We start from the raw sequence: 12899 nt of genomic DNA, 5'->3' as shown, positions 1-12899 counted from the left end.
GATAAAGTTTAAACTTAGGTACAAGTTTGCCCATTCATTTCCATCTTAAATCTGTATTTAATAATGGCAATGCATACAAAAAATGTACTTATGGCAACACAGGGAGCCTACAGAGTTCACAGAGGGAGACTTGTTCGAAGTGAGCAGGAGGAATGCTGTTTACCCAAGCATTTTACTTTGAAATCTATATTTATCTAGCTTAATGCATACATGAAAAAATGTAGTAACAAGGAAATGAGATACAGTGCCTCTTCATTACTCCCCATATCACCCCTGGAGTATACACTGGATTGCTCTGGAGCGCCGAGTGGATTGGGACAAATATAGTGACAAAATAAAGGAGATATTTCTGTGCACTTCTAAAAGGTAGATGGTGTGTGTAGTGTGTGATCAGGATGAAGTGGAGATCCCCAGGTTGCTGCTACAGCTCGGCCAAAGCAAACGTGGGCCCTCAGGGTCAGATGGGGCACAGAAAAGACTCCTTTCCTCTGCAGGGCCTTACATCCTGTGGTAGTCCTGAGTCCTTAGGAAGTACTGAGGCATTTACCATCCAGCTACCTTGCAGTGGTGATCTGCGAGATTCTTGTTGTGTTGATTTTGGCTACGTCGTTGCAGCTTGGCAGCCAGTGCTGTGGTGTTTTTGCACGCAAATTCCCAGAAATAACTTGGCAATCAAACAGTGTGTCCACTGCTGCAAGTTTTGTTTGTTGGTGTTGTTTTTTATTATTATTTTCTGTTGGTAAGGTTGTACACACTATTCTAGTTAATTACCCATTTCTTCATGATATGATTATTCCTTTAACCCCTGGGATAAAACAGTTACTACTGAACCTCTCAGCAATATCTTCATTAAGATCTGACTTGGGACATGCATGTGTGCTGCTGTTTTGTAATCCCATTTACAAGCATGTGAGATGTAACAGGGTTAGTTACGGAGAAACACAAATGTGAAGAATTCTAAAGCTCACCTTACAAGATAAGATCTCATTTTAGTTTGGATTAGATAGGGGACAAGTATTTCACAGACCTGAACCAGAGGTGTCAAGCAGCAGTCATTTTAGAAAATTGCTTTAGCTTTTAAAGCAAACTGCCAGATGATAGCCCCGGGGCCTTTGTGTGAGAGTGTTGCCAATATAAAAAATGTTTGTGGGAATGTTAAAGCTTTAGAGCAGGTCAAGAGACTGCAGGTGAGTGCAGAGAGCAGTCCGGGTCATCCATCGAACTGTCCCAACCTGCTACAACTCACCTAATGTCTCCCCCTGCTGCAGGCTGCCAGCTGCTCAGCCTCACACACACTGCAAAAATACCTACTTAACCAGTCATGGACAGTTTAAACTTGTTTTAAAATGAAAAATATAACAGCATTTGAATAGATTGTTTTACAAGAATGAAGCAAGAATTTACCCAAAATATGTGTCATTTTAAAGCAACATTTTGGGAAATAGTTTGTGTTTGAGTTTTATTTCATGTAAAATACTGTGTTACACGTGATAAGTCACATGTGGTTTTTTTCCATAAGGGTTTAAAGGAACCGTTCAACATCTTTGCAAAAGCTAATTAAAGCTAACGTCAACTGGATGCACAGACATGGGTTTATTATGAATCTTCACACCTGAATCTGGGTCAGATATGCAACATATTTTCCCCGAAAAAGTCAGACTGCTCCTTTAAAAAAAAAAAATTGGTAGTAATTTTGGTTTTGTTTGTTCATTTATCCTGTGACATCACAATTGTACACGGCATTGCTAAAAACATGGCCAAAAAGGACAAAAAACATGAGCAGTCACAAGATCAAACAGTTTAGAAACTCTAAATCTCAGGCTGGAATAAACCACAACATGAATTAAAAGGAATCATCCATCAGCAGGGAAAGTTGATCAGCTCCACCCTCTGACTGACTTGTTCTTTTGTCATGTAAGTAGTATTTTGAGGCTGAATTTGAGACTATTTTTTAACAATGCACAGCACAGTGCTGGTCCTGATAACAGATGAGCCCTACATTTCACTCTGTACCCCATTTACAGCATAATGACCCAGAGAAAGGGAGTGAAGAAACGTAAATCCAGAACAGTTGGCTGTGAATTTATGACCAACGTTGAAGCGTACTCTGTCATCCCAGCCTTGCTGCTGAACTGGTTCTTGTGGTGGAGCGGCTAAATTTAGCCATCCCCTGCGTACCAGTGACTGGTGGATGAGGGGGAGAAAGAAACCATCACAAGGTCGCAGCGTCTCCTACCCCCTTCTCTTTCTAGCCTGGTTTGGACAAAGATCCCATCAGATCCTGTAGTGTGAATGCTCACACTTCTGTAACTGCTGTGCAGTATGGTACACAAGCTATTTAATCACAAACATTTAAGCTTTAGAGGGAGCTGGCAGCTCCTACTGATGTTTTAGAGCTTTCCCTGTGCTTCTCTTTGAGGCTGGAGTTGTCATGCCCTGGCAAAGTAGCGAGAGCCTTGTGTGGCCTTGAAAGCTCGGGCCATTATTTATTCATGTGTCTGCATGCAGATGTCGAGCTGAGATGAGAAATAGGGCTCCTGGCGGCTCAGAGGGCTGCACTTCTAATGAGGAAACTCAAGCCATTTTCTCTCTCAGGGATAGATTGACATCTAGATTTTCTCTTCAGTGAGGAGTAATTTCAATTCTGTCATGAGTAGGCACCTTGCTTTATTCCCGCGAGTGCAGCGCTTACACCAGGTGACGCCTCAGCCACTGCTGTGTACTATCTGGTGGAGAAACAGAGCTGAGCTGCCTGTGCTGCAGCCTATGCAGCAGTCATCTGAGCGGTTAAGAGTCTCCGGGGAGCATCTGGCCCTGCTCGAGAAAGCAGGTACAGTGGGAGTGTGGAGTCGCATCGCTTGCTCCTCTTTCTCCTCTCTTCCTCCTTTGTTTGACTTTGTTCTTCCTGCACTCTGCAGAGGCAGCCACAGGGAGGGAGATGGAAAGTAAGAGGAGAAAGAGAGCTGCAGCTTCTCTCATCTCTGCCAAGCTTTCCGGCTGTCTTCCTCTGGCTCTTTGTTATGCCTCCACTGCTTCACTTGCCGCCTAAAGCTACAGCTCCCTGGTGCACACAGATACCGCTGGGGTGGATCTGCCTATGATGTGCTTATCATAAGGTTTGCCATCACCTGAGGGAGAGAGGCTGACTTATTGTTGCTCTCCAAACTGAGAAAAAGAAAATAAACACATACAAACCTTGATATGCTCTCATATCAGTGAAGCGATACCACATGGCTTTCTGGTTTTGGTTTCCACTGCCAAATCACTGCTGCATTTATTCCACTACTTCTTTTGTTCTGCAGCCTGTGAACACTGCTGCTAGTTGCTGGTGCAGATATTCATGCCCCCAGAAGTCACCTGACACTGATTTGGATCAGGTTGACAAGTCACTGCCCCCCTTAATCTGTCATACTGGCAGCCTTCCAGGTGCTGAGGGACAGATGGAGAGGGACTCTTCTTGCATCACCTTTTCCCCTCTGCTTGAAATCTTGCTACATGTTAAATATGAGGCGGAGAGAGCTGAAGGCTCCCCGGATCCTGCTCTGTGAGGCATGTGGAGCAGTGCTCTTCTGCCATCTTGTGGTCAAATGCAGCAACTGCGCCAAGTGACACAATGATACATTGCCTCACCTGGTAAATCATCCCTCATGTAGCTGGTAAATTTATATAATCCACCATTAATCACTTCATTGAATCACAGGAGATGTTTAATAAGAGAGCAGACTAGTTAGAGGTGTTTTTGTTGTTCATGCAAAAGTGACAGCAGCCAGTACAGTGAGTGCCAGTAAACAAACGTAGACTTTGAAAGTGTTTAATTATAATTATGGCTTGACAATATGGTGTGTGTATATATATATATACACACACACACACACACACACACATATATATATATATATATATATATATATATATATATATATATATATATATATATGTAAATATATATAGAAGATTTCAACTTCTTGTCATTTGGATATTGCACTTAGCCATATCGTAAAAGTCCAACCCTAATTATAATCAATTATTAATCTGTCTGAAGGAATCTGTGTTCAAAAGAAAGCAAAAAAGATTAGTTTATCTTGACTCTTGAATCACCACAGACGGTGGAAATCCAGGTATTAGTAAGGATTGTATATATACTGAGGTCATGAGTCCTCCCAATGGAAGGTGGTAAAATGTATTCATGAGCTGTTTTAGGGCCTCCTCCACACCACCAGCTTCATAACTCTGGAGAATAATACATTTATTTAAAGATAATGGGTTTAAAATATATATCAGTATTTGGAAAACCCATCATGTGTAACGCTGGTAACACTTTATAATAACCTTCATTAATTATTAGTAATTTATAGCCAGTAGTTATTTCATGAAATGATTTATAAACCATTTATTAAGCAACTGTTTACCCTAAAGTTACAACTGATACTTACAATACTGTGTTTGATTGACATCTTCTTCAGTCTCCTGTTACAGAGCAACGATTTACATCTGATTCCTCTGACCTGAACAGAGGTCTATGTGATATTGCCGTGTTGGTGTTCCTACAACATCATGATTAATGTTTCTCTTGAACCATCAGTTCTACTCATGAGAAAGCTACAGTCTTAAGCTGTGGCCACTTCAGACTCCGTACAAAAGATAGATGTATCAGCAAATTCTGCCCAACTTAAAATGCTCAGTATAATTACACCTGTCTGCTCTTTCTCTTTCTATTCCAGGTGAAGCTGCCTTTCCCCGTAGATCAGATCACAAATCTTCCACGGAATGACTTCCAAATGTTGGTAAAAATGCACAAACTGACCTCGGAACAGCTTGAGTTTATCCATGATGTGAGGCGGCGGAGTAAGAACCGCATTGCAGCGCAGCGCTGCCGCAAGAGGAAGCTCGACTGCATCCTGAACCTGGAGTGTGAGATCCGAAAACTGGTGAGTCGACTGTTTTCTGTCCCCAGCTGTTATCTGTCCATGAGGCTCTCTTCATTAGACACTTGTCATCTGGGATAAGATTTACCTCACCCACTACCTGAACAAACCAAAGGAAATGATGCGATGTAGCTCTCAAATGGGTTGAAATTGTACAGAGCGGCTCCATTCTATCAGCACTCTCACACCATCAGAGTGGCCTCTGGTGGCCACGCTGAGTGTGTGGGCTGTACAGCTCTGGTTAGTCGGGCTTCTCCTTGGTCAGGACACTGCCTATTTCCCTGAAAATATGTTTTCAGAAACATATTTTAGCATTCTGTTTAGCTATAATACAATATTGTTTGTTACCAGCAGGCTGCCATACTGTTTTTTGTTTCAAAACCAAGCACGCCCAACTCTCAGTACATCACCCATCAGCAGGAGTGTTTACCACAACCCTTTTTCTCTGTGGAGAGTGGAGAGTGGTCACGTAGCACCAATTTCAAAGATATTTGTGTCTTTCCAATATATAGACAGCCCCATCTTATGCAAAGGCCATCTTCCAGGGGTGAAATACTGAAACCTAATGCAACTATAGTGTTTTACTGAATGAACTGAATAAAACTCTGAATAACATCATTCAGTAGACAGTGGGTGGGAGCTTCTTCTGCTGCTTCGGTCAAAATCTGTCTTACAAACTACACCTCTAAAGTGAGTCATATTGTGTGTGTGTGTGTGTGTGTGTGTGTGTGTGTGTGTGTGTGTGCAGGTGTGTGAGAAGGAGAAGCTGCTCACAGAGAGGAACCAGCTGAAGGCCTGTATGGGTGAGCTGTGGGAGAACTTCTCCTGCCTGTCGCAGGAGGTGTGCAGGGACGTCCAGCTGAGCCCCGAGCAGGTCCAGTCTCTACACCACTACTGCCCCGTGCTGCGGCCCGCCAACTCCTCAGCCAGCAACAACGCCGCCCACCAGCCCAAGCCTGCCCCCAGCCCCGCCACCAACACCACCACCAGCATCGACCTCACCACCCACTCGGGCTCAGCCACGCCAGAGCCCAGCTTCCACGGCTCGCCAGGCCCCTCAGAGAGCGAGCCCGACTCGGCCGTCAGAAACGGGGCAGACAGAGATATGGACGGCCAAGAAGCCAGCTTGTACACAAAGTCGGGCCTGGAGAAATCCAACCAGACGGTAACAGTCGATTTTTGCCAGGAAATGACTGAAAAATGTACAACCGACGAGCAGCCAAGGAAGGACTGTACTAAATAGTGGTGGTTCTCTGTGTTGTTGTTTTTGATGTTTTTTTTATTATTTAATTTTACTCTTCTGACAAACCCTCTCTCGGGGTTGTTGAGATGGTCAGCCTCTGCCAGTGTTCACTGAAAAACAAGCTTTGTTTGTATTTATGTCTTTTTGTGCTGTTCTGTTGTTTTGTTTTGTTTTTTGAACGGTTGACACTAAAGTTGTCTTAACAGCAGCAATACTGTTCTCCAGGTATTCTCCTCTTACCATGACAGAGTGGGAACTTCTCACCAAACCCTTACAATGGTGCTATACTCGCCCCGGCAGCAACCTCTACAGTGGAGACTCTGTTCTTCATGTGTCACACATCACGACTCAAAGTTGAACCTCATCGGACCTAAACAGCAGCTCTCTCTGTCTCTCTGTGTACCGACAGTATCTCTGTTCCTGCCTTCTCTCTTTCACATTTGCTCCTCTCTTTTTTCCCACTCTGTCTCTATCAATCTTCTCTACCTCTTTCTGTCTTTCTCTCTGACTGTCTGTGGTTCTTGTCTCGCTATATCTCAGTGGCCCTTTTCGTCACAGCAATTCAAACTCAGGAAAAAGAAAAATCCTCTGAATGTTCAACCTAATTCATGAAAAATGAGAATACAGCTTCTGTACACGAGGAAGTTACGATGCAGTTAGACTGTAAAATGTTCATATGCAAAAATGTCTTCAAGCGTGTCGCATTTGTATTTCTGTACAGGAGAACTTTGTACAGGCTTGTAACCGAAAACATTCCTCCTTTGCCTTCCTCAGCACTGAAGTGAAAGAAAAAGAAAAGTCTTTGCAGGCGGTTAAATGGCTATTTTTATTTCCCACTCATCAGCAATACCATTGTATTTGGATGTTGTAATGGTGACTTTCAAGTGCTTGTTTGGCAGATATGTATATAGTATGGAGCATGATGACTGTAACAGTGGTTTTGTACAGGTAGAGGCTTAGATGTTTCTTTTCACCGGGGTTATATCAAGCACCTTTTTGCTAAGGGAAAAATCTTTGCTTTGCTGTTTCCTGTCCTGCCTAACGAATACTCCCCATTACGGCGGGTGTTCTTATACTCAGGAAATCAGCTCGATACACATGTAGACACACACATACAGTACATACAGTACAGACACATGCGTCAACACACACGTAGAATTTTGAGCCCCATGCATGTATAAAAGTTAGACATTCAAGACGCGTTTTTGAACGCGTGGCTCAGGCCAGCTCCTCTCCACCTTTTGACTCCTCTATAAATGTGAAAAAAAAGAGTTCTGCCTTGTGTTTTTTGGAGGAAATCTTACTTCTTATCAGTATTTAAAGATGCTATTTGTGTACACTCTCGCAGACACGCTTTGGGTTTCTTCAGTGTTGCCATTTGATGTTCGGAGAGAGAACAAAGAGCCCGGCCCACATTCATTTTTTTCAAACTGAACCTGAATAAAATCAAACACCTCTTGACAGAAAGAAAGAAATTGACTTAATTCAGGCACTTTGTTTCCAGCCCCAAGCGCTCAGAGCCATTTAGCACTTCAATGAGGGTCCTTGTCTTAGTTTGAGACCCCTTAAAAGGAGCACTTAAATTGGCACTTCAAGAGGAAACATCTTGTGGATATGGTTGAATGAATATTCAATTAAAAATATCTCTATGAAGAAGACGTATCTGAAGCCTAAATACAAAAGGAAGCTAATGGTTTAGTATAATATTGTTCACACCTTATATTTGTATTTCTTTAGGAATTGAATAAGCTAATTCAGATTTCATTTGACGTGAAAACAGTGTATGTGTTGTCCAAATGATTAAGTAACAATCATATTAAGATAGTAACATGTTTGCCCTAATTGTGCATTTGTTTGAACATCCTACTTTGTGATGTGCATGCATGCTGCCTATAGCTATAAGCCTAGTTAGTTTGTCTAGCTTCTGTTTGCCTCGTAAGTTCTCTCTGGAGCAGTCTGCTTTTAAATTATATTTTTTAAATTTCTATGTATAAACAAACTGAATTACCTCAACCCTAACTAGAGCCAGTACTCCAGTACAAGGTTGAATACAATTGGAATGTGAAGCTTTATTCAATGATCTTTAAAGCCCCAATCCAGAACAGCACTCCCTGTTAGCTTAAGAAGGAGCTGAAGCTAATGTCAACTGTCGGCTAGCTGTTGTTCCACTAGCTTCTGTACCTCATTGAGCATTTCTTCTAAGTGTTACTGAAGTTTACTATCCTTATCTAAGACATGTGAGTATCTACTACAGCACTTGCTATTAAAAGTACAAAACCTTCATAATTTTAGCAAAGCTAAACAGCAATGATTTTGTTAGCATGCACAAAACTAGTCTACATCCTCCGTGAAGTTTAACCAACAAAAGTACGTCATTGTAACAGTTGGTTTGGACCCTATCCACAAATCTACCCACATGTGTGTATTGGTTGGTAACTTTAAGCAAGATAAGAAGCTTTAGCTTTTCCTTTCTTGCTATTGCTACAGCTATGTGTAAGTTAGCTGCCAACCACTTGACAAGACTCTGTGGAGCTAGCATAGATCTATATAGAAGCGTTAGACAGTAAACTCAAAGAGGGCGCTCATTCAGCCCAATGAGAACCGCCCACTTTGTGTAAACATCAAGACAGTTTTCAGGTTAGCTTCCTGGTTATAACATTTTCTTCCTAGCTCGCTGAATATGAGCAGTAGAATTTCTCCCGCCGGCCCCTCCAGCAAGTTTCTGCTCTGTCCATAGACTTTAAATTTTGATGACATCACAGATTTTCTCAAATTGTTTACCTCAGCTCAAGCACAGTTTTGTAATTATAAAACCTCATGGATCAAAAATAATAATAGAAATAATAGAAAGAGTCATAACTGACCTTGTTTTATAGACGTTCAACATTCAACAAAGGTTCGACTTTAAAGAGAAAGTGCTGTAGTAAATACTAATTCTTAATAAGAATATGGATAATAATATCCTGTATAGTATAGCCACTGTATTTAGCAGATCAAATGGGGGTGCTATTTAACTAACCTCATGACTGGCCACACCCGTGACATGCCCATGACACACCTACTCCCCATCCAACAGTGTTTCATGACCCTGTTTTAAAGCTAAAAAGAAAAAAGAATCTGGGATTGGGGCTTTAAAGTTTGGATGAAATGTTTTGAAGCTTTCCCCCTGAATTTAACTGATGTAAATTTTAGATGTAGTTTAAAATATGATCTCACATGTGGGACTGTTTATGTTATACAGCCGAACAGAGTAAGTGTATTTTATTAACCTGTCTTTAAATTGTTAAAAGACTGGTCCCTACGTAGGCCCATACACACACAAACACATGCACACATACACATATATTCATACAATACACACACAGTACATATGTTGTGGCACAGCCTGAGTGGGCAGTAATGGTTCAGCCCTTTTTCCTATTTGTGCTGTTTTTATTGTTGTGCGCATATTTACTGAAGCAAACCAGCTTTTACCCATGTGGAGATTCTACCAGGTTAAAGCCAGCAAACTGAAGTGGAACCATCTACATTACAGAAGCTTCTTTTCTGCAAACATTATGCAACTCATTTTCTATTCATGTACTTTTTCATTTGCTTGATGTTTTTCTGTTTGGAGATAATGAATTCATGAAGTTTGTGTTGTAGCAAAACTGTTGTAACAAAGGCCCCAGTGTGTCTTTTCAGAATAATACTACAACGATCACGTTCTTGTTTTTGCATTGCAGGATTTCTGTTACACATATTTTGATGAATCAATTTAACAAACCTTATGATTTCTGTAGAGCTAAGATAAAGAGGTGACACATCACACAGGCCCCTGAAGCACACTCTCCAGTCAGAAAAGCTTTTTGTCCAGACCTCGAAGCTCTTTGAGTCTTGCTGCATGCTCTGACGCCAACTGTTTTAGTACAGTAACATGCATCCTCTGATTTAATGGTGAGATGACTTAATGTCAGAATCTACAACATGTCGACTGTTGTCTAAGTGGTCAGTTCACTCACATTACACAAAATACATAGATACAAATACATTTCTCACTTACCTCATGTGGCACCTAGTCATGCGGATAGTTTTGGTTGTATTGGTTACAAACTAAATGTCCAGGCTTGAGATTTTTGCCTACAGTAATCACATTGTTGTGATCTATATTGTTTTGTTAGTTCCAATGAAAACTTAAATCAAGTTTAGAATTCTGTTTACCTTCATTCTGTTGGGGTGGTGGCAGATATCTCAGACAATCTCCAAACTATGTACATGGTCACAGAGCAGGAAACTAAGTGAGAAATGTGTTTTGTCTTTTTCTGTCATTTGAGTGAAGTGACCTTTTAGTGTCTCAGGGTGCCAAGCATTTGAATGTGCTCACCATATCACTCAGAAGCAGCATTATTACTTGCTTTCTTAAACAAATAAAAAGGTTTAAAAGGTTAAAAACATCCCATAAATTGATTTGTTACTATTGCTTAAAGTTGCATTAATTGATTTTTGGCCCTTTGGGGGCTTTTGTTTCGACTTTCGTTTAGATGCTTGAAAAAAGTCTGTGGTTAACACAAGCCTAAGATATTTTCACGTACATCGGCAAACACCCAACATGTAAATTGTCATCTACTCACTAGTCTGCCTTCACAGGCAGATTCTAGTTGCAAACTATTCTGATTCTAAATTTCCATCTTAGTTGTGGTGACGCTGAAGTCTTTTAAACTGTCAGTTTATAGCCTAGCTGTAGCTTTTTACTTTTGGCAATTGCATTTACGCTTCACAAATGATGAAAGTGGTCTTCACCTGTGAAGATTAGCATAAACTTGTGTTTGCCACAGATTTTATTTCATGCAATAATCCAAAATCCAACTGAATCTCATCTGCTTTTTGTCAAAGGAACCAGGGTGATGCTAACTTCTGAGTTAGCCCACAGAAATACGTCACCCCTGCAGCTCTCTGTTGTTACCTCACAGAGTTTTTAGTGGCTGCCTGCTAGACATCGAGCAGACAGAGAGCAACATGATCATTGATTTGGAGTAGTGTTCGTGTCCATCTGTTGAATGCAGGACCAATAATCACTCTTCTTTTAAGTCTTTCTTGGTCTCAAACACCTCCTGAAAAAATATCTGTATCGTTAGCTGGCGAATCTTCCACTATGTTCACCAGCTAACTTTGTATCTCTGCTGTTCGGTGCTGGACAGGTAGCACACAAATTAAAAGTCAAAAAATTAGTGCAGCTTTAAAAATTATGTAATGGTAATAGTTCTATGCATAGAAAATACTTAAACTGAATTTAAGAAATTGATTCTTGGATAAGAGGAATCCTCCTGGTTACTTTTTGAATTTTGCTTTCGCCGTAACTGTAATTGAATGCTCGTACCTTTTTGCTGTGGACTTGTTTGGTTAAACTTTGTTTTGTTGCTGCTTCTCTGAAACAAACACTGGCTTGTCAACTCCAAAGGTTGTTCTGTAAAAGAATATGAACAAACACATGCCTTTCTCACATATTCCTCAACTTTATTGAAAAAAAAAATCTGGTATCCTGGTTGAAAGCGCAGGCTGAGAATTGAGCAAAATATAAAAATGGAAAATGTTTACAAATAGGTGTCATGTCATGTTTGATACATTTTTTGCCATGTAAAACTGATGCTCGGCTCAATTGGACTGGTTCTTGGTGTTGTGTAAAGAGACAAAGAATGAGTTTTCTCAACTTGTCTATAATCCAATTTTTGGGATGGGTCAGCATTATATGGATACAAGTGCACCTCCGATATTTGCCTTAGAACTTGCAGAGGCCATCGTTCACATTCAAGTGAAGTGAGTGTATGCAGGGGCCTGGGCCCCCATCCCCGAGTCACCAGTGCGGACTTTCTCACACTTATCTACCTGTGAAATCCTTCATACCTCTCATAACTGGTCAATGACTGTATCAGCAAACTGCATCAGGTGTTTTTTCTACATGCTTTTTACACAGATTATATGGATTATTGTATTAGTAGATTTTGGTGCATCATTTTTAATGTAATAGCTCTTAAGCTTGTAGTTCAAGTTGTTTTTTTCTTTCATTTTTCTAGATGATTGTTTTGTGTTAATATTGTCAATTTGAAATAGCTGTTATTTGCTTATTCTCTACTAAGAGTTCTTACCTTTATAATTTTTAAATGCTACATGACCCTAATTAATTAAAATGACTTAATAACCATTGTAAATACGGTATTGTGCAAACCCCATTTTCATTCATTTCAATTGCTAGTGTTCTATAAATTACTTTTTTGTCTAGACACCATTTCTCTTTATGAAATAAAGAAACGTGCATATCATGTTCTGTGTTTTGTGGATGTCTTTGCAAATACATGACAAAATGTTAGTCAGTTTCAAAGCTGCATTAATTGACCTGCAAACACAACACTGACATACAACCTTATGAACTTTGAAATCAGAAAGTTGATACGGTGAATGTGTTAACAAACATTTCCTAATCCATCCAACAGACACAAATCAACATTAGCATTCATTTGGGGTTGTGTTTGTGTCCACATCATGAATGTGAAACCAACATTCACTGTCATCTTAGCTCCATTTTTGTCTCCAACGCCAGAGGTAAAGGTCTGGCTCTTCAGCGGCTCAAACTTCCACCAGCAAATAGTAATTGGGCCCATTTTTCATATGAAAATAATGATTAATACTGCTATAAAGATAAGTTCACCCAGAATGCTGCAATGTTTTTTCACGACTTTGCTTTGCTGCGAAGCTCC

The 12899-nt window shown here is 40.6% G+C and overlaps 1 protein-coding gene across 1 annotated transcript in view; it reads left to right on the top strand.

Moving 5' to 3' along the window:
- bach2b (BTB and CNC homology 1, basic leucine zipper transcription factor 2b) overlaps positions 1-6738 on the top strand; it is a 96691-nt gene extending 89953 nt beyond the window's left edge. Inside the window, exons 4-5 of the mRNA XM_073492943.1 lie at positions 4722-4928; positions 5674-6738. Coding sequence (XP_073349044.1) covers positions 4722-4928; positions 5674-6168 — 702 coding nt within the window. The 3' untranslated portion in view covers positions 6169-6738. The remainder of the gene's footprint in view (positions 1-4721; positions 4929-5673) is intronic.
- Positions 6739-12899: the final 6161 nt, after the last annotated feature.

This window comes from Pagrus major, chromosome 22 (assembly GCF_040436345.1).
Source record: "Pagrus major chromosome 22, Pma_NU_1.0".
NCBI lineage: Eukaryota > Metazoa > Chordata > Actinopteri > Spariformes > Sparidae > Pagrus > Pagrus major.
Note: the sequence above shows the minus strand (reverse complement) of the source record. Positions and strands in the feature narration are given on the sequence as shown.